This window comes from Pezoporus flaviventris, unplaced genomic scaffold (genome assembly GCF_033815535.1).
Source record: "Pezoporus flaviventris isolate CSIRO_AGI_PZ_B2104156 unplaced genomic scaffold, CSIRO_AGI_Pfla_v1 ptg000083l, whole genome shotgun sequence".
NCBI classification, from domain to species: domain Eukaryota; kingdom Metazoa; phylum Chordata; class Aves; order Psittaciformes; family Psittacidae; genus Pezoporus; species Pezoporus flaviventris.
Window position 1 is genome coordinate 10436996 of NW_026892631.1, and position 20037 is coordinate 10457032.

General features: G+C 51.8%; 1 protein-coding gene across 1 annotated transcript; it reads left to right on the forward strand.

Annotated features, from left to right (window-relative positions):
* The first annotated feature begins 1373 nt into the window (after positions 1-1373).
* On the forward strand, positions 1374-6586 carry SIX3 (SIX homeobox 3). Its single transcript, XM_061475265.1, is given in 4 exon segments — positions 1374-2471; positions 2473-2717; positions 4988-5147; positions 5582-6586. Coding segments are annotated over 4 exon segments (1017 nt in total). The 5' UTR covers positions 1374-1961; the 3' UTR covers positions 5684-6586.
* The last annotated feature ends 13451 nt before the right edge of the window (positions 6587-20037 follow it).

A 20037-nucleotide genomic window follows, 5' to 3' on the forward strand; every position in this document is an offset into this window, starting at 1 on the left:
AATGCAGAAAAGATCTTTAAAAAAGTTTTGAATTCCTCAATGATTTTTCTTCTAGAAAGGCGGCTTAGGATAATTATTTCAGCTTTATTGAGGGCAGATTAGTTGAAGTCTGGATGCTGCGTTTCAATACTCGTTGTACATGCCTTTACAATGTCGGTATTGTTTGCTACTGTGTGTGAACCTATTCAAAATATACACTTTTTAACACCAAGCAAAGTCCTGTCTAAATATACACAGTAAGTCTGGAAAGATGTCCATGACCCGTACAAATCTCTGTAAATCACACTTCCATAGCTACAGAAACTAAACAAAAGAGTTACCAGCTCAAGATGCTGATTAAATCTTCTTAAAAGCAACATACCTAATAATAAATATAGTTGCATGGTAGCAAGGTCTGGCTACTTAGCTCGGTCTTACTAAGGGATGGGCTCAAACCACTACGGGGATTTTCCTTGCTCCCAGTAATTTAAAAAATAATGATAAAAAATAAAATAAAAGGAAATGAATAAAATTAATTGGGGTTCAAACCCTCTTTTGCTCGCCTCCCTTTCCTCTTCCCCGCACAGAAGCCCTCGATTTTGAGGCAGAAATCGCGGGGAAGAGGAGAGGTGCGGTGGCGAGTTTGGGGCGAGGACCAGTCTCGCCAGGTCTCTGGGCTCTAGGGAAAGGAAAGGGCGAGAGGAGGTGAGGCGGGCGGGAGGGGGAAGCCAGACTGGAAGAAAAACAAAGTGGAGAGAGGAAAGGGAGAGGAGAGGGAAAAGGAAGGCGAGAAGGAGCGGGAGGGCGGGGGAAGCAAGGAGCGGGACGGGGGAGGCAGCGAGCGGGGCGCCGGAGCTGGTCCGGGCTGGGCGCCCTGCGCCTGTCTCGGGGAAGCAGCCGCGGAACTCCGCGGGCAGCGGATCTCTGCTTGCGCGGAGAGGGACAGGGAGCGGGAGTTAGGAGGAGAGTAGAGGGACTCTTCGTGGAAGCAGGGCTGAAGGCAGGCTATACTGTATGTGCCTGCTTCTGGGAGGGTCACCGGCGTGAGGATGGGTCTAATGATCTCATCTTTCTTTTCTTCCCCGGCACTATTAGTGCTCAGATAGGCAGAATGAAGTGAAACTACGTGCAAATCATGTGTAAATTGTCTCAGTTAGGAGCCCTTTATCCGAACGTGTATCCCAGCCTGGCCCATTTACTTTTCCCCCATATCTCCTTTAGCTTTAACGAGCCTCGTTAAGATCACAATAATATTCCACCCTCTAATTGCTCATCCCATTCAACAAATATGTGCACACTGCTTTTCGCATTATTTGTGGTGTGGAGAAGGGGGGGGGGGGGGGGAGACAGGGAGAAGGGGAAGTGCTGAGATTAGGAGTTGCAAAGATTAAGGAAAAAAAAAAAAAAAAGAAAAAAAGAAAAAAGAAAAAAAACAAACCAGGCTTTTCCACCAACCGCCCCGCTTCCCTCCCCCCCCGTGCGTTTGGGCGAAGTGGTAAAAACCTCCCTTACGTACTCCGTAATGATTGGCAGTGCTGACAGTGATTGGCAGGGGCTGCCATGGCAACGCCACAACGACACTCGGAAGACCAATAGAAAAGCGAAACAAAATGTTTCAGCGCTGCACTCACTGTGGATTTAGGGGAGATATTATGAGGCTGTTGTCATTAGGGCGATTGCTGTTGAATCACTGAATCCTGACTCGGCGGCGGCGCGGGGCCGGGTGCGTGTGAGTGCGCGTGTGTGTGCGTGTGTGTGCGCGCGTGAGCGAGCGCGGGTGCGTGCGAGTGAGTGTGAGCGCGTGTGTGTGCGTGTGTGTGTGTGTGTGTGTGTGTGTGTGTGTGCGAGCCCCCGTGCCTCTATGTGGCTGTGTGTGCGTGTGCGGGTGTGGATGCGTGCGCGGTGCGTGTGCCCTTTCCTCCCTTCTTCCTCCCTTTCTTTCTTTTCTCCTTGATTCGTCTCCCCCTCTCCCCGGTCATCCCATGGTGTTCAGGTCCCCGCTAGAGCTTTATCCCACCCATTTCTTCTTGCCAAACTTCGCCGCCGACCCGCACCACCGCTCCCTCCTTCTCGCCAGCGGCGGCAGCGGCAGCGGCTCGGGCTGCAGCCCCGGTGCCGGCGGCGGTGGAGGCGGCAGCTCCCGGGCACCCCACGAAGAGTTGTCAATGTTTCAGCTGCCCACACTCAACTTCTCCCCGGAGCAAGTGGCCAGCGTCTGCGAGACGCTGGAGGAGACTGGAGACATAGAAAGGCTGGGGAGGTTCCTCTGGTCGCTGCCGGTGGCGCCGGGGGCATGCGAGGCCATCAACAAGCACGAGTCCATCCTCCGCGCCCGGGCGGTGGTGGCCTTCCACACGGGCAACTTCCGAGATCTCTACCACATCCTGGAGAACCACAAATTCACCAAGGAGTCCCACGGCAAGTTGCAGGCCATGTGGCTCGAAGCGCACTACCAGGAGGCCGAGAAGCTAAGGGGTCGCCCGCTGGGGGCCGGTTGATAAATACAGGGTGAGGAAGAAGTTTCCGCTGCCCAGGACCATTTGGGATGGCGAGCAGAAGACGCACTGCTTCAAGGAGAGGACTCGCAGCCTCCTGAGGGAGTGGTACCTGCAGGACCCTTACCCCAACCCCAGCAAGAAAAGGGAACTGGCTCAGGCCACGGGGCTCACCCCCACGCAAGTAGGCAACTGGTTCAAAAACCGAAGGCAAAGAGACAGAGCGGCGGCGGCTAAAAACAGGTCAGTGGGCTGCGGAGCCCCGCTCCGGGCTGGGGGCGAGGCGGGCGGCGGGGCACCGCGGACGGCCGCGGACGGCAGCGCGCTTCTGCCTCTCCTTCCTGCTCCTCCTCCTCTTCATCCCTGCCACCGGGAGAAAACAGTCCCCGCGCCGGGCGGGCAGGTCTCCTCCCGGGAGCCGCAAGGATGCAAAGGAGGCAGGCACGGCACAAAGTTGCCTGGCGCTCCCCGAACCCTGCCCGGGCTCCCCACAGTCTTCTGGGGTGCGGGCAGGGCTGGGGCTCACCCGCGGGCGTGGGCAGCTCTGTGTGTGTGTGCGGGGAGCAGCTGCGGGGCAGCGCCCGGCTTCCCATCTCCGCTTCCCTCCGTCCCTCCCTTCCCGCAGTGGCTGCCGACCCCGGTGCTGCTCTCGGCTGGCCGGGACCGGCGCCCGGCCTTGCTGTGGCACGGTTCCTGCGCCGAAGGGCCGCGGCGGGCGGTGCAGGTCAGAGCGGGTCCTTGCAGAGAGGGCGGCTCCGCTCCAATTGTCCCCGCTCCTCCGCCTGCGCGGCGGGACCAGCACACGCAGAGCCCAGAGCCCTTTGGCTTAGTGGGAAAAGGGAAAAAAAGCCCTGGGGAGATCGGAAAACCTCCCTTTTTCCCCATCCCCATTTCTCTGTTTAAACCACATGGCGACCTGGCCCTCTGGTCCTGTGTTTTCTGTGCATTTACATTGCTTTTACGTGCGTGTCTCTCGGCGCCTTTTATTTCTTATTTTTTATTTTTTAATTTTTACTTTGCCATGATAAAAAAGACTTATTTCTTCCTTTCATTTTATTTTTTATCTGTAAAAGTTATTTTGCAAATGAAAATGGACTCTTAATCCCGCTTGACACGGTTCTATTTTAATTTAAGTTTGGCTAACACTGTAAGCGCGTAAACAAAACTTCTTGTTCTTGTAAATGCTGTTTCTTAAATTCCTCCTAATTATAGCACTGGTGCTATTGATTCAAGGTTCTGTAGGAGAAATGCAACCTGAAAGTGCCTCGCCATTTAATTTCCATTAAATGGGAAAACAGATCAGCTTAGGACTGTAAATAAACAGAAGTTGCCTACGGATGCTTTTGTTGACTCAACGCTGTTGACAGCAGATGAATGCATAGGGAATTGTAAATGGAGGAAAAATGAAAGAGGCTGAAATTAGACAGCTTAAAATAACGAGAAATGTAGAATAAAATGGCTACGTTTTTTTCTGATCTTTGCGGGCACTTAAACAGAAAATACCCCGGTGAGAAGCAGTTGGGGAAAGAGTGTGTTTTGATTCACCCTGGCTGTGCTAGGCGCTGGAGGCTGTGGCTGGGTGCTCAGTTCATGACTTTTAGCTCTTACCCTCGAATTGGACTTTCTTTGGGTTTCGAGCGGAATAAACGTGCTCAGGGGAATATCCCCAACACGTTAGGAAACCTAAAAATTATTTATTGCCTCTTAAAAATTTAAGTGTTCAATAACAATGTACTCTGAAGTGCTGAGTGTGAAAGGACCAGCACTTGAAAGCTAATTCGGGATTCTAGATGGGAAAAAAAAAAAGGACTTAAATTTCGACCGGAGCAATGCGCTGTGTTCCACCATCGCCCTTTCTTATTGTATTTCATTCCCAGCACTGAGTCCTCGGGACAGGACCGTCCTCAGTCCTGCCGCCGACCCCAGGGTATTTATCAGTGGCCTGGAGAATATGTAGTCAGATATTCGCAAGAGCACAGGATGAGGTTCCGGTACCTGCTTCCCTATTACCGACCGGCTCTCTCAGCTCTCTTCCTGCGGTGGCCCGGTGTTTGAGGAGCTCCCGGTTTGCTCCGAGGCCCGCGGAATGAACGCCTCTCTCGGAAAGGGAAGGCGCTGCTCGCGTTTTTCAAACCAGGGGCCGGGAACCGCTTCTCCCTGCTCTTCCCGGCCCTGTTCAACCCGCGAACCCTCTCGCTGTGTAGGCACTGGGTGCCCCCCCCACCTCCTTTTGGGATGTGGCCCCGGTCCCGGCCCAGCAGCGCGGAGGATCCGCGGGGCCCGCAGCGGGGGAAACGCGGCCCCGCACGGCTTGGCCCGACCTCTGCTTTCGGGCTCTGCGAGCCGCTGCGGAAAGGCGACCGGGCCGGCGGTTCCGCTCCGGACAAGCCCGGGGCTGTCCCCGGGCGGGAGGGCTCGGGGCCCGGCGGGCGCCGTGCTCCCGGCAGCTGCGGCAGCGACGGCCGGTGTTTCAGCGGGGCTGTGCTGTTGTTTTGTCTCCCGGCGCGCTGCAGGCTCCAGCACCAGGCGATAGGACAGAGCGGCATGCGGTCGCTGGCAGAGCCCGGCTGCCCGACCCACAGCTCGGCCGAGTCTCCGTCCACGGCTGCCAGCCCGACCACCAGCGTCTCCAGCCTGACAGAAAGAGCCGAGACGGGCACCTCCATCCTCTCGGTAACCTCCAGCGACTCGGAATGTGATGTATGATATCGAAAAACAAACAAACAAACAAAAATATTCCAAATCCAAACAGCCAAGCACCCTCTCCCCGACCCGAGCAAAACAAACCGAGACAACCCAGGATGAGGACACACACCCGCACGCACGCACACACACAGCCAGGAGGAAAGCAAAGGCCAAACCCGACCCAAACATAATAGCAAACAAACAGGGCTGAGAGAATCCACCACCACCACCGGCAGCCAACACCACCACCAAGAGATGGAGCTAAAACTTCAACAGTCACAAACGCTGGTGCTGCAGCGGGAGGGGGGGGGGGAGGGGGGGGTTAGGGGGGTGGTTGGGAAAGAATAATTATTATATATAGAAAAAGGAAAAAGAAAAGAAAAAAAAAAGCAAAGCAAAAGTGACAATTGTATTCTTTTTAGGACAAGCACGATTTCTCCTTTGCGCTTTTCCATGGACGCATTTCACCCACTTGCATGATGATGATGATTAAATTTGTATCTGGGAAAAAATATTCTCTATAGTCAAGGAAAAACAAACAGAAAACAGAAAAAAAAACCAAACGCAAACTCCCATCGAATTTGTACAAAAATAAAAAATGAAAAAAAAAAAAGATTAAAAAGGAACTCCTTGAAGAGGGAAATAACAAATGTTTATCGCCTTTTTGTTGGTCCTATTTCTCTCTCTTTCTCTCCCCCTCTCCTTTTCTCTCTGTTTGTTATTTTCTTTCTTTTTTTTTTTTCCAAGTCCAAGTGATGGTCCAGCCAAGATGCAATTCTCTGTTATTTCTTTTTTTTGTTCAGCAGACAATCATTTTATTCGTAAGCACCTTTTTTCCTACACTTCTGTCACTGCCTGTGTGGTACTGGTTATAAATGTGAAAAAGAATAGTTATGACTGTAACAGATTTTTATTTTTATTTCAAAATTTTATATGAATTATGTATATCTTAATGATGCGGTCATTTTCCCAGTTTGTAATATATGTGTAGAAATGCTTGTATATGATATTTGCGCTCCTCTTTCTTTCCTCCTTCCCCCCCCCCGCCCCCCCCCCCGCTCTGTCTATCTCCCTCCCACCCTTTCTCCCTCTCTCCTTTTTATTTTCCTTGACTCGGTGTTCCTTGCACAAACTTAGCTGTCAAGAGCTGACGTGCTAGGTTTTCAAAAGGGACCTCAGCGATAGAAAAAAAAAAAAAAAAAGAAAGAAAAAAAAAACAAAAAAAGGAAAGAAAAGGAAAAAAAAAAAAGCTTAGGGTGCAACTGTAGTTATCTTATGCAAAAGCTATTTTGAGTATTTCATAGCAGCTTTGGGGGGTCTCTTCTTAAACTCCACGTAGGACGCTTCAACTATTGTTTCCTTAACTGCGTGTTTATCTATATGTACAAACTTTCTAAATCAAATACAGTATTCCATTTTCTTATCTACCCAGAGATGTTGGTCTTTTTGTCCGCCACGGAAAATACACCCTCTCCCCTCCGCTGTGGGCCACGGTATGGAGGATTCTTGGGGGGACCCTGCGAGGAGGCTGCGGGCGGGCGGCAGCGAGGACCCCGGGCTGCGCGGTGCGGGGCGCGGCGTGTTCCTCCCGTCCCTCCGCCACCGCGGGCTCCAGCTCCGTGTGTGTGTGTGTGTCCCCTCGCACCCCCGGTCCTTTTTTTGCGCCCTCTGAGCTGAAAGGCTTCCCTTGCTCGCCTGTCTGCAGGGCCGGGGGGCTGCGGAGAGCGGTTAAGACATTTCGGGGATTTGTTTTGTAGCTTTAAAGGAAAACAAAAACATAAACTCCTCGCCCTAAGCGGGTTGCAGCTCCTCCCCTCGAATCCGAGTATATTGTAACGTGCTGAAAGAAGCCTTTATTGCATGACTAACAGTATTTCAGCATCTCTTTCTTTTATTCTTTTTTTTTTTTCTATTTTTTTCTTTCCTTTTTTCTTTTTTCATTAAAGTTTTGCTTTGCCCTGGGCAGGTTATTCAGCCATGAATTAACGAGAGGTAAAATCTAAACTTGTTTTCACTTGAAAATACAATTTTGAAACTTACTAGGGATTTAGGGAGAAACGTGCTTAGAATTTCTTGACCATTTCCAAAGTAATTTGGATTTCCGATCTATCTTTGTGTCGCCCGTGTCTTCTCTCCCTCTTCCATCCTCCCCCTTTTTTGGGGGGGGGGGGCGAAGTCCGAGCTAGGTTTACGGGAAGCCTTAGGAAGGGCCTGGGCTTCCCTCTGCCGCAAGAGGCTACCTGGGTATCTGGGAGAACCCCCGAGGGTGTGAGATCTCAGAGCAAGCCACTAATGGGTGATGTGAAGGAATATGCTGATGTGCGTTCATCTACTTTTGGTGCCCCTGAGGAAAAGCCGCGCGTGTGCTCGCAGAGAGCGCGTAGGGGACGCGTGTGTCCTCCCCCGCCCTGAGACTCCCCTGGCTGTGGAAGAAACGAGTTTCCGCGCTAGGCTGCGGAGACCCGCGCAGGGGTAGTGGTGGGATTTCTCCTCCGTTTGCCCGCGGGTGTGGACACGGGTGGCCCGAGGCAGCGCCCGCCCCGTCGGGGTTCGCCTCCCCCTTCGCTCCACGAGTGGCTCCACGGCGAGGCCTCCCCATGGGCAGCTCCACCGCCCCGTCGCCAACACAGTTTAGGGTTGAAACCAGAAAAAGCCTGGCTGTACGAAACCGGAATGGATGGGAAGAGCCTGAGGAGAGGAACACTCACGCAACACGAGCGCTCCCGTGTTCCGCAGGGGTGGGAGAAGGGGGTAGTGTGGTGGACGTAGCTCTTTTCCCCTCTCCCTTCCTGTGGCTTTAAGAGGGGAGAAATATTACCCGAGAGAGGATGAAAGGCACCCCATGGCCCCACGCACGGGTCTCAAGCCTGGACTCGGGCTACTGTCTCTCCCCCGGCAGCGAGGCGGTGGAGAGGCCTTCACCGGGAAAAATCCCTGCCCTGCCCCTCACCCCGGCTTTGGGTAGGAAGGAGATCTGCTATGTCGATACAAGGCTTTTAAGCGCAATATTCCTGCTCCTCGCTGGTAGAAGTGTCGTTTCCATCCTGCTTTATTTTTAACGGAATTTAATACTCAAAAGGATTCAGAGGCGTGAAAGTTTGGGATTTTTTTTTTTTTTTTTTTTGTTCTCTCCTTTTCTTCCTTCATTTTCGAGTCTCGAAGCTGCAGCTAGAAGGCGTCAAGCCGGCAGCAATAATCTACCTCAGCTGAGCCTTACACTGATAGGTTTGGATTTTTCTTCCCTCTGATTAAGCCTCCAGAAGATCGCCCCGTCGTGCCGTGGCAGGCAGGGGAGGCCAGAGATCACCTTCAGCCTCATCCCACCCGTGCCTGGCCTCAGGCTTCAGCCTCTCAGGCAGGGCCCTTGCTCCCAGGCCATTTGTCACCCTCCTCATCCCCGAAAAGTCACCCCTTGGCAGGGGGGGGGTCACCTCCCCCTCGGAGCCCGGAGGCCTTTGTGGGGCGGCCAGGAGAAGGGTTTGGGGGTTGTGTATTCCCCAGTCAAGGAGGCACCGGTGCCTGTGCTGTTTCGGGGTGAGGAGGGTGCAGCTAATGATATGCCGTTTCAAAGCCGGGCTCGGTAATGGATAAATGATGTTGTTTTAGGATTTGCATTAAAAACCTGAATGGCTGATTGAGGTGTAAATCTATGAAAAGCTGCATTTAAGCCTTCTCACCCACTAAGTCCGCCTGCCCCGGGAAGATAGGGCCTATCGAGCCCCGCCAAACCGGAGGGCTGCCTCCTCCCCGCCCCCGGCCGAGCATTATCGACAGCCCCTCGCCAGCATTAGTTTATTATCCACGCCGAGCTCGGCCGTTGATTAAGATGAAATTACTCGGAAGCTGAAGTGCGTTTGATCAATATTTAAGCGCAAGCCGGCGGACAGGAGGCAGATGGCCGGAGCCCAGCAGCACACGGTTCTCGCCGCCCTGCTCCCCGGCTTCCACACCGCCCCCCCCCGTCGGAAGTAGGGCCAAGACCAGGCTGTTCCGGGAGCAATTTGGAGAGGATGGTCACCCCCACCCCAACCACCCCGTCTGCCCATCCCCTTGCCAAGGGGTTCTACCACTGCTTTCACCCCCAAAGAGCTTCGGTTCGCGGCTCCCCCGGGGTGCGTGCACCCCTGCGTGGGGGGGGCTGGAGACCTCCGAAGTTATCTTCCTGCTTCCCTCCCTCCTCCTCAGCCTTCTTCCCACTGGTGCCGCTGCCCGAGGGCCGGCCGAGCCCTTAGCATGGCTGGGGGGCCTTTGTGTGCCTGAAGGGCTGCGGCTGCTGCCGCCCTCCTCGGCCAGGCGTGGGGGCTGCGACCATCTCCTGCTTCCGCTGCCCCAGCAGTGACAAGCGCCTTGCCGAGGGACTCGAATCTCCTTGACCGTTGCCCTTAATTTTTAGCATACCCAGATGAGGTTACTGCCCCAGCTCGAAGTGAAAAGAAACGTGGACGTTGGTGCCCTGGTATTGCTCTGATTTCTTCGGTTAGCTGAGCACAACTTTCTATTCGTGTTTATTCATGCAGCTTCTTATTGAGCTCCACATCGCACTGGCCTGGATTCCTCGTGTAGGGAGAGGATAGACAAACATTGCCTTTTTCTAGAGCGCGCACACACACGGGTGTGCAGGCTGACACACGCGAGTCCAAAATGTCGAGGGCACTCTGCATCGCCGCCCTGCAGAGAGCCCGGGCACACAGAAGTTTGTAAATGCTGTATAAAAAAGGGTGAAACGAAGCAAATCACCCAGTTGCAAACTGATGGAGAAAGGCAGAGAGGCGGAGGGAGGGGAAAGAAGGAGCTGGGAAGAGAAAGCACTAGGGAGAGTACCGGCGATTGCGCTAAATATTCTCTTCTGGCAGTGTAATGACAAAAGGCAGGGGCTGTCGGGGTATAGCTAAGATTAAATGATACTAAAGGGATTTGTGTTGCTGTGTCTGGGGGAGGGACGGCTGTGAGGTTTTGTTTTCGGCGCTGTGCTTTTTTATTTTGGAAGCAAGGTGGCTTCGGACCAGGAGGCTTCAAACGGGCACCTCGGCAACTGCGAGAGAGGAGAGATGCAGAAAAGTGACGAATAAAGAAAGGCTAGATGGAAATATCCGCAAGTGTCTGGTTAGAATCGCCTCGCTGTAAGAGAGGTGAAGTGGCAGGTTCGGCTCTCCCTGCGGCAGGCCGGTCCTCTGCCGAACAGGTAGAAAAAAGAAGAAAGAAAACTATACTGGAAGTCAAGATTTACACTATCTAAAGCCAGACTGCGACTGGCTTGAATTCCAGTCCTAGCTATTAGAGGGAGATTTAGCTCTACTGCAAATATTTGCCTTTTTTTTGTCCCCATAGAAACATCAGTACGGGAAGTTCATTTAATAATAAGGTCAATTGAAGAGTATTTTTCAATGAGTGGAGGAAAAATTCGGTTTCCTACCGGACTAAGCTCTCCAGCAATACCTGGCAACAATAAAGTGGTGTGGCAGTTCACCAGAGCACACAGATTTCTACATGGGCCTGTGTGTCTTTGCGTGAATGTGTGTCCATGCGGGCAAGTGCATACGTCCCACCAGCTTGTGCTCTCTCTGGTGGGATGCAGCTGATGTATCTAATGTCCACACACACATTCGCATAGATATGTGGACACACATACACGTAGATATATGCATGTTTTCAGATTAAAGTAGCTCTTGTAATATCTTGTAGAACACTAAATATTCCCTTTTAATATTTAAATAGGTCAGTAATACAGTTCAATAACACTGGAGGTGTCTGTATATTCTCTCTCTACAGTCTGTGATAAAACATTCTTTAAGACTATTGGGATTTTACACTGTAATTCTATTAAATAGTAATTGAAGGGTCGCGAGAGGCTATGATACAGGATCAGCAGTGTGTAAGCCATCCGTTTGAACTTTAATTTGGAATCATAGGCAGATGGGATCATGGCCTCTTTGTGGTGCTTGCAGATTTAAAACTAGCCGGCACATGGAGGAAAAAACCCAAATACGAACGCAACTCCATCCAACCCTGCAATGCAGATTCATTCATTAAACATGAAAGGTTAGTGCTAGAGAGGATAAACGTTTAGACGTTTAGGTAAATATAGAAATATACTTCCCTCCCCTAGCTTCCCTCCTACTGTAACCCCCAACTGTCTCAGTTACTGATTTTCTATTGTTATTACAAATAACTTTCTTTTACATCCCCAGAGGGAAGAAGTGTACCTGAATGACTTATTTATACCTGCATATCAGTCTGTCTGTGCAACCTTTATTCCACTTGCAACCGGGGGGGGGGGAACCCACCTTTATCTATCTATCTATCTATCTATCTATCTATCTATCTATCTACCTACCTACCTACCTATCTATTTACTCTTTCCCTTGGGCCTCCTTGGGCCCTTTTTAAGACTGTCTTGGAGGGGTTGCAGGAGGGGAGCCTCGCTGTAGAGCTGGTGACACAGCAGAGAAAGAGCCGTCTGGGTTCAGTCTGAAAGGGGAAAAATTGCAAATAAAAGGCAGAAAGGGTGTGGTATGACTTGCTCTGCCTGAGCTGGGAGGTGAGCGGTGAAAGCCCCTTTCTGCAGGAGGAACCATGGGTGCTGCTGCTGCCCGTCGTGGGGAGCTGCTCAGTGCGGCCGAGGTGGGTGCGTGCCCGTGGGTGCGTGTCCTTAGGTTTGTGCTGGTGAACTCTCAGACCTGAGGACGCTGTAGTTCCACCTTACCTGAAAACAAAAGACTTTCCTACTGCGAGAGTCAAATCCAACCCCCCTCCTCGCTTCCCCGGCTGTATCGTATTAAAAAGGAGCTTTCATTGTTTATTTCTAAATATTTGTGAAGCAGACAGTGTATGGGTTAACCTAATTAACACATCCATACTGTATATTCGTGGACCAAACGGTACGGCGAATTTCTAATGCGATGGTTGAATGTGATAGTCATTTCTGTGTTACAGGAGATTACAGCAACACTGGAGCATTTCCAGATTGTAGATGGTTTTAGATGTTGAATTTCCAGATGAGTATTTACCATCATAACTAATTTAAGACCATTATTAAATAGAAATTCTCAGCAGGGCTCTTTAATGATGGAACACGTTACTAATTACAGAGTTTACGCTCTGTTTTGGCTAAGCAGTCTAGAGGGATGGGATTGTGCTCTGCATGCAAAGCCAATATTACTAACGAGGAGGCATCATACCCCTAACATTTCAATCATATTATTAAAGAAAGCCACTTCTTGCCTTAGCTGCGCGAGGAGATAGCATTTTGTTTACCGGGCTCCCGAGCTCTGGAAATAGCTGGAATAGGGAGCGGGATCCCTCCTCTGCCTCCCCTTGCTCCCAGGGGGCCGGCCTTCACCGTCGGCAGGGCTCTGCAAGCGGGGTTTTGCAGGCGGGCCGTGTCTGCCCCCCCCCGCCCGCAGTGGTCCTGGGCCTGCTCCCTGCTCCGCTGCCCTCCGCAGGCAGCCTCTGCCCGGCACTCAGCGGGCTTTAACGGGGGAGGGCAACTGGGGACCCTGCCCTGCTCCCTCCGAAACCCAAGGGCACAGACGGGCACACACCGCGCAGCTACACAGGGTTGGTGTGTGCGGAGAGCTACGTACAGACACCAGTGTGGGTGAAGGGCTCTGGTTGTCCCCCCGCTCCCTCCTTACTCCCTCCCACCCAGCTCCCTCCCCGCGTCCAGGGAAGCGGCCGGTGCGCTTCCCCCGGCGGACCCCGACGCTCCCGTCGAAGCCCAGGGAAGCAGATCTGCCCCACGAGGTTTGTGATCGGCTGGGAAGAAGACTGCTCCCTGTGGGAGTGGAGGAAAGGGGATCCCGGATGGGCCCGGAGCCCCGGCCCGTCTGAACCCCCCCTCCCACCTCTGTCCCTGGGGTCACCCCGCACGCGTAGGGTTGGCCCTCACCCGCCCTCGCCGTTCCTTTGTGAATACAATAGCCCTGGGGACAGAAGAAGGCAACGAAGATCCGTGGTGTATTTACTCATCTCGGATGCGGGCCACCTAAAATTACCCTCAGTTTTCCTGACAACGGCAATTTCCTTCTTGCCCATCCCCTTCCCAGCCCATCCCCTCCCTTCTTCCCTCTCCCTCCTCCCCCGGGTTACCCAGCGCGCCCTTGAGTTCAGCCCCAATACCAGCACCGCGCTTTCGTTGCCCTTGGAAGGGCGACAGAGAGTTCTCAGCCTATTTTCACTCTTGCTGTCCATTAATGTATCCGATCTGGACGATTAATAAGTAGCGAAGGCAGGTTTGAAATAAACCTGCTATTACGTTCAGTGGAGGTTTTGCCAGGGTAAAGACTGTCTGGATCGGCTCGCTCTGCCTTAGAAAGGTGCAACATCTGTTCTCTCTACAGATAGACAAACACATCCACATATATATATAAATATGCAGAAACACATTTTCTCCTTATACACCCACAGATATTTGCAAGAGCAGTTACATATTTCCCCCCAGCCGGCACCCCCAACCTGGCCTTATAGCACATGGAAATCGAGGAGGCACAAGAGAACAGGCCCATGGCCGGAGGCTCCAAAGGTTTCCCTCTTTCCTTCTCTTTTAAAGGATCCTTTCGTGCCATCTGAACAACAATCTGAATGTAAAAATCTTCGGCTGAATTTGAGGGAAATTAAATTGTCTCCCCCCACTGTGTGCTTGTGAGCGAGTCAGGCTGTGTTAACTGTTCTAAATGGATTCTCTCGGTTTGTCTACTTATGTGTTTTGCTGCAGCATGTCTTGTTCAATAACGCCGGATGTGGCACTCGGTGTAAAGCCGGCCGCTCTCCGGAGGCCTCGCTACTCTCGGTGTCAAGGATCTCCCCCCCCCCCGGCGGCCGGCCGACCTCCGCGCTCCCGGCTGCAGGCGGGCTGAGGGTGGAGACCACCTCCTACCATGGGGCTTTGTCCCGGGACTGGGGCTGCCCCATTCTCCGGGGAGGGCTAAACAGAAGGCAATCCCCGGGGCTGAGCGTGCATCCCCTCGGACGCGCCGGCTGGGCACCCCTTAGCCCTCCACTCAGCTCTTGCCCATGCACAGCCAGCCGTCCAAGGAAGGATGCCCTCCTAGGGCTGCCGGTGGCTATCGGTAGGGGCCAGCAGCCCCTCTCTGTCCCCACGAGGCGGGCCCTGCCGTAGCGAGCAGAGCCGAGTCGTGTCGAGCTGAGCCAGGCCGGACCTTGCCGAGCGTTATCCGCGGGTGCGGTAGCGCGGAGCGATGCCCCCTCCCCGTCGAGCCTTTCCTGCCCCTCGGCGTCCCGGGCGCCGTGTCCCCGCTGCGCCGCGCTCCCGCCGCCACCGACGGCGCCTCAGCCCGTTTGGAAACTGACTCATTCTGTAAATAATCTTTGACGTCCCCACAAAGCCGCCCTTCGAGAGGAGTTTATTAGCACGGAGCCATTAAAACAGATGTCATGTTAGCTTCCCCGTGACATTTGGGTGACACATCTCTCCCGATGAATTGCTAATTGTCTTCCCGCCCGCAGTAAATATCCCGATCCATTGTCTGCGCTCAAGAGAGTTTCTGCCGCAAAATACGGTCCTGCGCGGAGGAGAGACCTCGCCGTCCTCCACCCCGGCCCCCCCGGCCGGGCAGCTCCCCCTCTCCCGCCCCTCAGCTCCAGCCTGCCCGCTGCTGCCCCCGGCCCCTTCCCGCACTCGGCGGTGCAGCAGGCCCGGCCCCACAGCCCTCTGCTCTGTATCCCCGGCCCGCGCTCCTGGATGGGCTCACCCCTCTCCCGCCCTGAAGCACCCCTGGCCCGGCCCCGGCCCCTTCCCTCTGGGCTTCCGCAGCGCAGCCGCGTCCGGGGGGCCGGGAGGCAGCGAGGGGAGCACGCCCCTCCCGCTGTCTCTCTCCTCCTGGCATAACACCCTTCCCCAGCTCCTCCAAAACGTTTATTTTCCCTGGAACAAAAGGGGTGCGGGACGGGGTGGGGGGAGTGTGTGTGTGTGTGCCCATTCCCAGCAAAGACCCGGCATGGCGGTGACATATGTCATATTCGGCTGTGAGAAGCCGGGGTGTGCAGCACGGAGCTTTCTCTTCCTTTTCCCCCGGTGGAGGCACTCGGAGGGAACTGTGTGAGGGCTTTGAGGGGATAAGACAGAGCAGCCCTAAAGAAGAGCTTTGCAGCTGAGTGGCTGACTGAATCCGCCTTACCTATGTACGTAGGGATTCATATTCATAGCCGCCGCCTGTGCGTTGATACATAATCTCTCCTCGCCCTTGTTAATTCTCAATAGATGCAGAGATAACTAATCCTCCCAGCTAGATAGGCACGGGCAGATTACGGGAGTGCAATCTCTCCACCGATCTGCCGGGGTGTCCGCATGCACCGGTGGACGGAAAGCGGTTCTTCGGGGTTTCTTCCGCAGGAGCACACCGGGGTGAGCAGACTCCTCGTGTACCAGGGGTCGTAGAAATACTCGGTGAGAATAAACATGTATGTATCACTCGCGTATTGAGGCTACCTACATATAGTACATACAGTTTTTATGTACTGCACCCACTTTCTCTCCGTCTCCTTCCCTACAACGTGCCCGAGTTTTATACAAACACGTACAAGCTTTTCTTAGGAAAATTACGGGGAGAGAGGGAGGTGAAAGATTAGGCAGATCCGGAGCTTTAAGAAAACCCTAATAACCCAAACCACCACTTGAGATTACTTAGCTGCTGGATAAAGAGACCTATTTGGCATCAATGGAGACATTATTTTGATGACCCCCGAGAGTAGCCGTCCTTAGTGCCAGCCAACATTTGCAGCCAGTTACCTGGGCTCATCTTTATTCTGATTTCTAGCACAAATGTTTTAAGGATACCAACCGCAAAACAAAACGGTCTTAGTCTGCCTGCTAAACCTCGCCCCGAGGGCGCCTATCCCTGTTCGCCCCCAGCCCGGGGACACTCAATTCGCCACCTCGGCTTCACCGGGGGGCATTGGGCCGGTGTTGCCGCGTCCGGCCCCGCCGGCTGCTCGAGCACAGTGGGCTGAAGCCGGTTGAGTTTCTAAACGTCCCTTAATACCTGTCCGTCCCCACGGCTGGGGTGACATTGCAACCGCTCGGGGAGGTGCCTGGCCCGGCCCCGCGGGAGCGGCCCCGGTTCCCTCCCATCCCCGTCCTCCGTCCTCCCGGTTCCCCTGGGAATGACCCCCGCGGGCGCGCAGGAGCCTGCCAGCCGCAGCTTTGTCCATACGGGAATCCTGCCCCCGGTGCGGGGAGGCGAAGGCGGGGGGGAGCTGTTCAGATGCCACCTCACTACTCCTCGGTGAATATTAAACATCATTGTCTTCCAAATGAGGAGAAACCTCTACAGCCAGAATGATAACAAACTACTTCTTGAAACCCCAAGTCTCTTATAGCGGGTCTTTAGACACGAAGCTCTGAGATCTACAATCGGATTCCTCCCACCTGCGACTTCCCCGTGTCCTGATGTCCCGAAACTGCCCGTACTGTTTGTGATCTTTGTTCTGCTGTTAGCCATACAGTACACGTCTGCTCCCACACCAGTGAATAACTTCTGCAAGGAACCTTCCCCGACAAAGCGTACCTTCATTGCGGTCCTGCCCTTCCGATGATCAAGTCGTCTCCTTGACTGTAAACTGTAATTTTCGGGGGGGACAGGGGACTTTGGCACTGCATCTGAGTTACAAGAGTAAGGTGGCCCGTGTTCCCTTGCCAAGATCTTTCCCTTCCATTAGTGACTGTCTTGTGTCAGTGAAGTCTCTAGGGTTTGTTTTTATCAGCAGGTTAGGAGCAAATGTTGAATCTTACACCTCTCTGCTGCGGCTGTGAATGAGACAGTCGCTTGCTCGAGAATCACTGTATATCAGAGGGGAAACAGCTCCCTGCGTCCAAATAGGGATCATGTATTAGGAAACAGCTTCCCAAGCCATATTGTTCAAACTGATGCTTATTTGTCTCTTTACAAAATCAAGATACTCTTCTGTGTCCTGCAACACCCTAGTGTTACATCCCGAGAAGGGTAGGAAAAGTCCGAAGAAGTGAAGGTGGCAGGCTGGAAAATGCAGGCAGGAAACAAGCCACATCACCCTTCCAAAATAAAACCCTTCTCACCAAAATAAGGCATCAAATAAACCCCAAATCTATACGTGATCAATACTGATCTGGACCCAATCTGTTCCTCCCCGGCTGCGTGTGGATCCTGGGGCTGCAAGTGCGTGTGATTACAGAGAGTAGGAGGGTCATTTTCTAACAAGGGTGCTCACTGTATCTGAGCTCCAAATTATCCAGAGAGGACAGATGGCCCTTCTGATCTTATAATGAGAGCAGGGAATGATTATCAGTCTGAACCAAAAAATGATGCTCTGTGACATATTTTCACAGTTCTGAAATCTGTGCTTGCACTTATGCCTCGCTTCATATCCTTCTCCGTTTAATTTAGGCATCGTTTGGGATTTCGGAGTGCTGTGTGAAATCCGTTCCTTTATCTCTATCTATGTGTCTCTCTGCCTCTCTCCCCATGTATCTATGTAGGACGTGCACAGACACAAAACAAAGGAAAGCAAAAGGTCACTTCACAGGAACTCTTAAGCCAAATCACGCTTGGCAAAATATTTATATATAAATATATTTGCCAATAATTAAGAACCCCAGCTGCCTCCCGGATGCCTAGATTTTATGTTTGCTTCTTGGCAGTGTTGTGGAGCTGTTGCATTCCATCTTTGCAATTACTGCGATACGTGGTGAGACAGTCCAGACCCGAGCTCCCTTTGAGAATAAATTCCTACTTGTGTACATATTTGGGTCTTGTATTCACCCTTTAACTATTTATACATATGTATTCCCCCCCCCCGAAGCGTCTACATCAGAAAGCAGAATCCTCCGTGGGCGAGAAATGCAGTCATGATGGCCAAGCCAATATAAAGGGTGAGATTCCTTTCATTTGCAGACTGCTGCGACTTTTCAGCCTGAAAACAGCGTTAGTTCACCTCTATCACTCGCAGAAAGTGTTACAGAGCAGGACGGCCAGGGACGTTTCCAAACTATCTCTGGTGACTGGCAGGAGTCGGGTCTCCATCCCCCTGTTCAAGTCCCTCAGAGATGAACTTGCCATCGCAGGGAAGTTCGGTCAGTACAAACAAATTAAATCGGGGAACTGCTCAGTGGTTACACAGTCATTTCACTCTCTTATTTGCACTGTAATATTGCATTACCCTCTAATTGTCACATATACTTTTCTCTCTCCAAATATGAAAGACAAATACGGAATCCATTGGAAGCTGTGCCATTCTCCCAGGCGGACGCCGGCCTGGGCTAAGAAAGGTTTTTCAGCGTGTTCTTGCTGCCATCTACTGGTCCCAAAGCTCTGAGACATCCCTTTATCCCCAAAACTTATTTTCACAGTCGAGAAGAAAAAGGTCTGCGGCAAACAGTGTGAAAGGCAGCTGGCAGAAAACGCCGCGATAATGTGACCAGTGACACCAAGAGGTGGCCACACCATTCCTTTTAAGCATAGGGAATAACTTCTCTTTCCTTCACTGGAGATATATTCACTATAAAGCTGAGCACCTGAATCTATCTTTGCAGACTCAGCTCTAGATGTAAGGTGATTTTATACAAGAAAGGCAATTATTTCATATTTTTGGTGCTAAGAGATTTTAATAGTACATTCTTTAAAGAAAAAACAGAAAAAAAAATTGGATATTCTATATCATTGTCATTGTCTAACTTAAAGACAGCTGTTGCCAAAGTTTCCCCGCTCCCTTGTCCCTCTTCAGTACCCATCTGAATTCCACCGCCAAACCATGGCAGGAGGTGTGCCATACTAGAGAAGTAACAGCAACGTGGCTTCATCTGCATTTTGTCAACACTTTCTCTCGAAAGTACTTTGTTTTCATAGAAGAAGCATTTCCCCTGAGGTATCATCTCATGTTATTGTCTGTTTATTTCCAAGTGACTGCTTATTTGAAATAATGACACCATCTAGTAATTTCATCCCATGAAACACATACAATATACATAAACAGCTTCTTAAAGGAATGTGTGGTTAGGAGAAATGGATAGAGTAATGCGTGTAACTTCCATCTGCAGATTGCCTGGGCCAGACCCACTGAGGGCTTAACTATCACTTAACTGCTGAGACACACAGCGTGTAGCAACTGTCCGTGAGGACATCAAGAAGCTTTGGGCCTTGGGCCCAGCAGATACCTCAGGTCAAGCAATCCTTTCTAGAGCCCGCCTGCAGGGCCTCAATCTGGGGGCACTGATTTATCTTAAAGATACTGCCACCATCATGGTCTATGGGGATCTTGGGTATCCTCCAAACCAGGTAGGTTATACCCACAGTTAACCATAGAAAACCTTTCTTCTTCCATGTGACAGAAATCCAAGGGAAGGATTTCCAACTAAGAGCATTGACTGGATGGGCCACATCTCTCTAGAACAGTGACTTAGGTAAGTCTTAATTCCTTTAATGCCTTAGGTTTTATCTTTCAGAGATAGGCTTCTGAGGTAGCCTGAGTCACCTTATCATCTCTATTCATAATTCTGCCTGACTAGTTTAGTCATCCCCTGGTTCCATGTGACAGTTTCTGGGACACCTGCCCTTTGATACCAGGGATCTCCACATAACTGAGTTTAAGAACTTGAAGTTTAAAACTGCTCTGCAGAAGGTCATCAAAAATGCAAGCAATGCAGTGCTGAGAGTTTAAGTTGCAAGTGATTTACTCTGAAAAGCTAAAAAAAAGCATGATCTTCATGCAAGGAAACAGACTCAGAGAAGAAACACTGTGCCTACCATCATACAGTTGCTAACCAAGGAATAAAGCCCCAGTCTGTGGATTCTTATCTGGCTTTGGCTTCTTCACTACGTGACAGAGCATAGAGGTCTTTTTGAGGATATGCACAGAATTATAACATGCATTTTGCAATTGTAGGTTT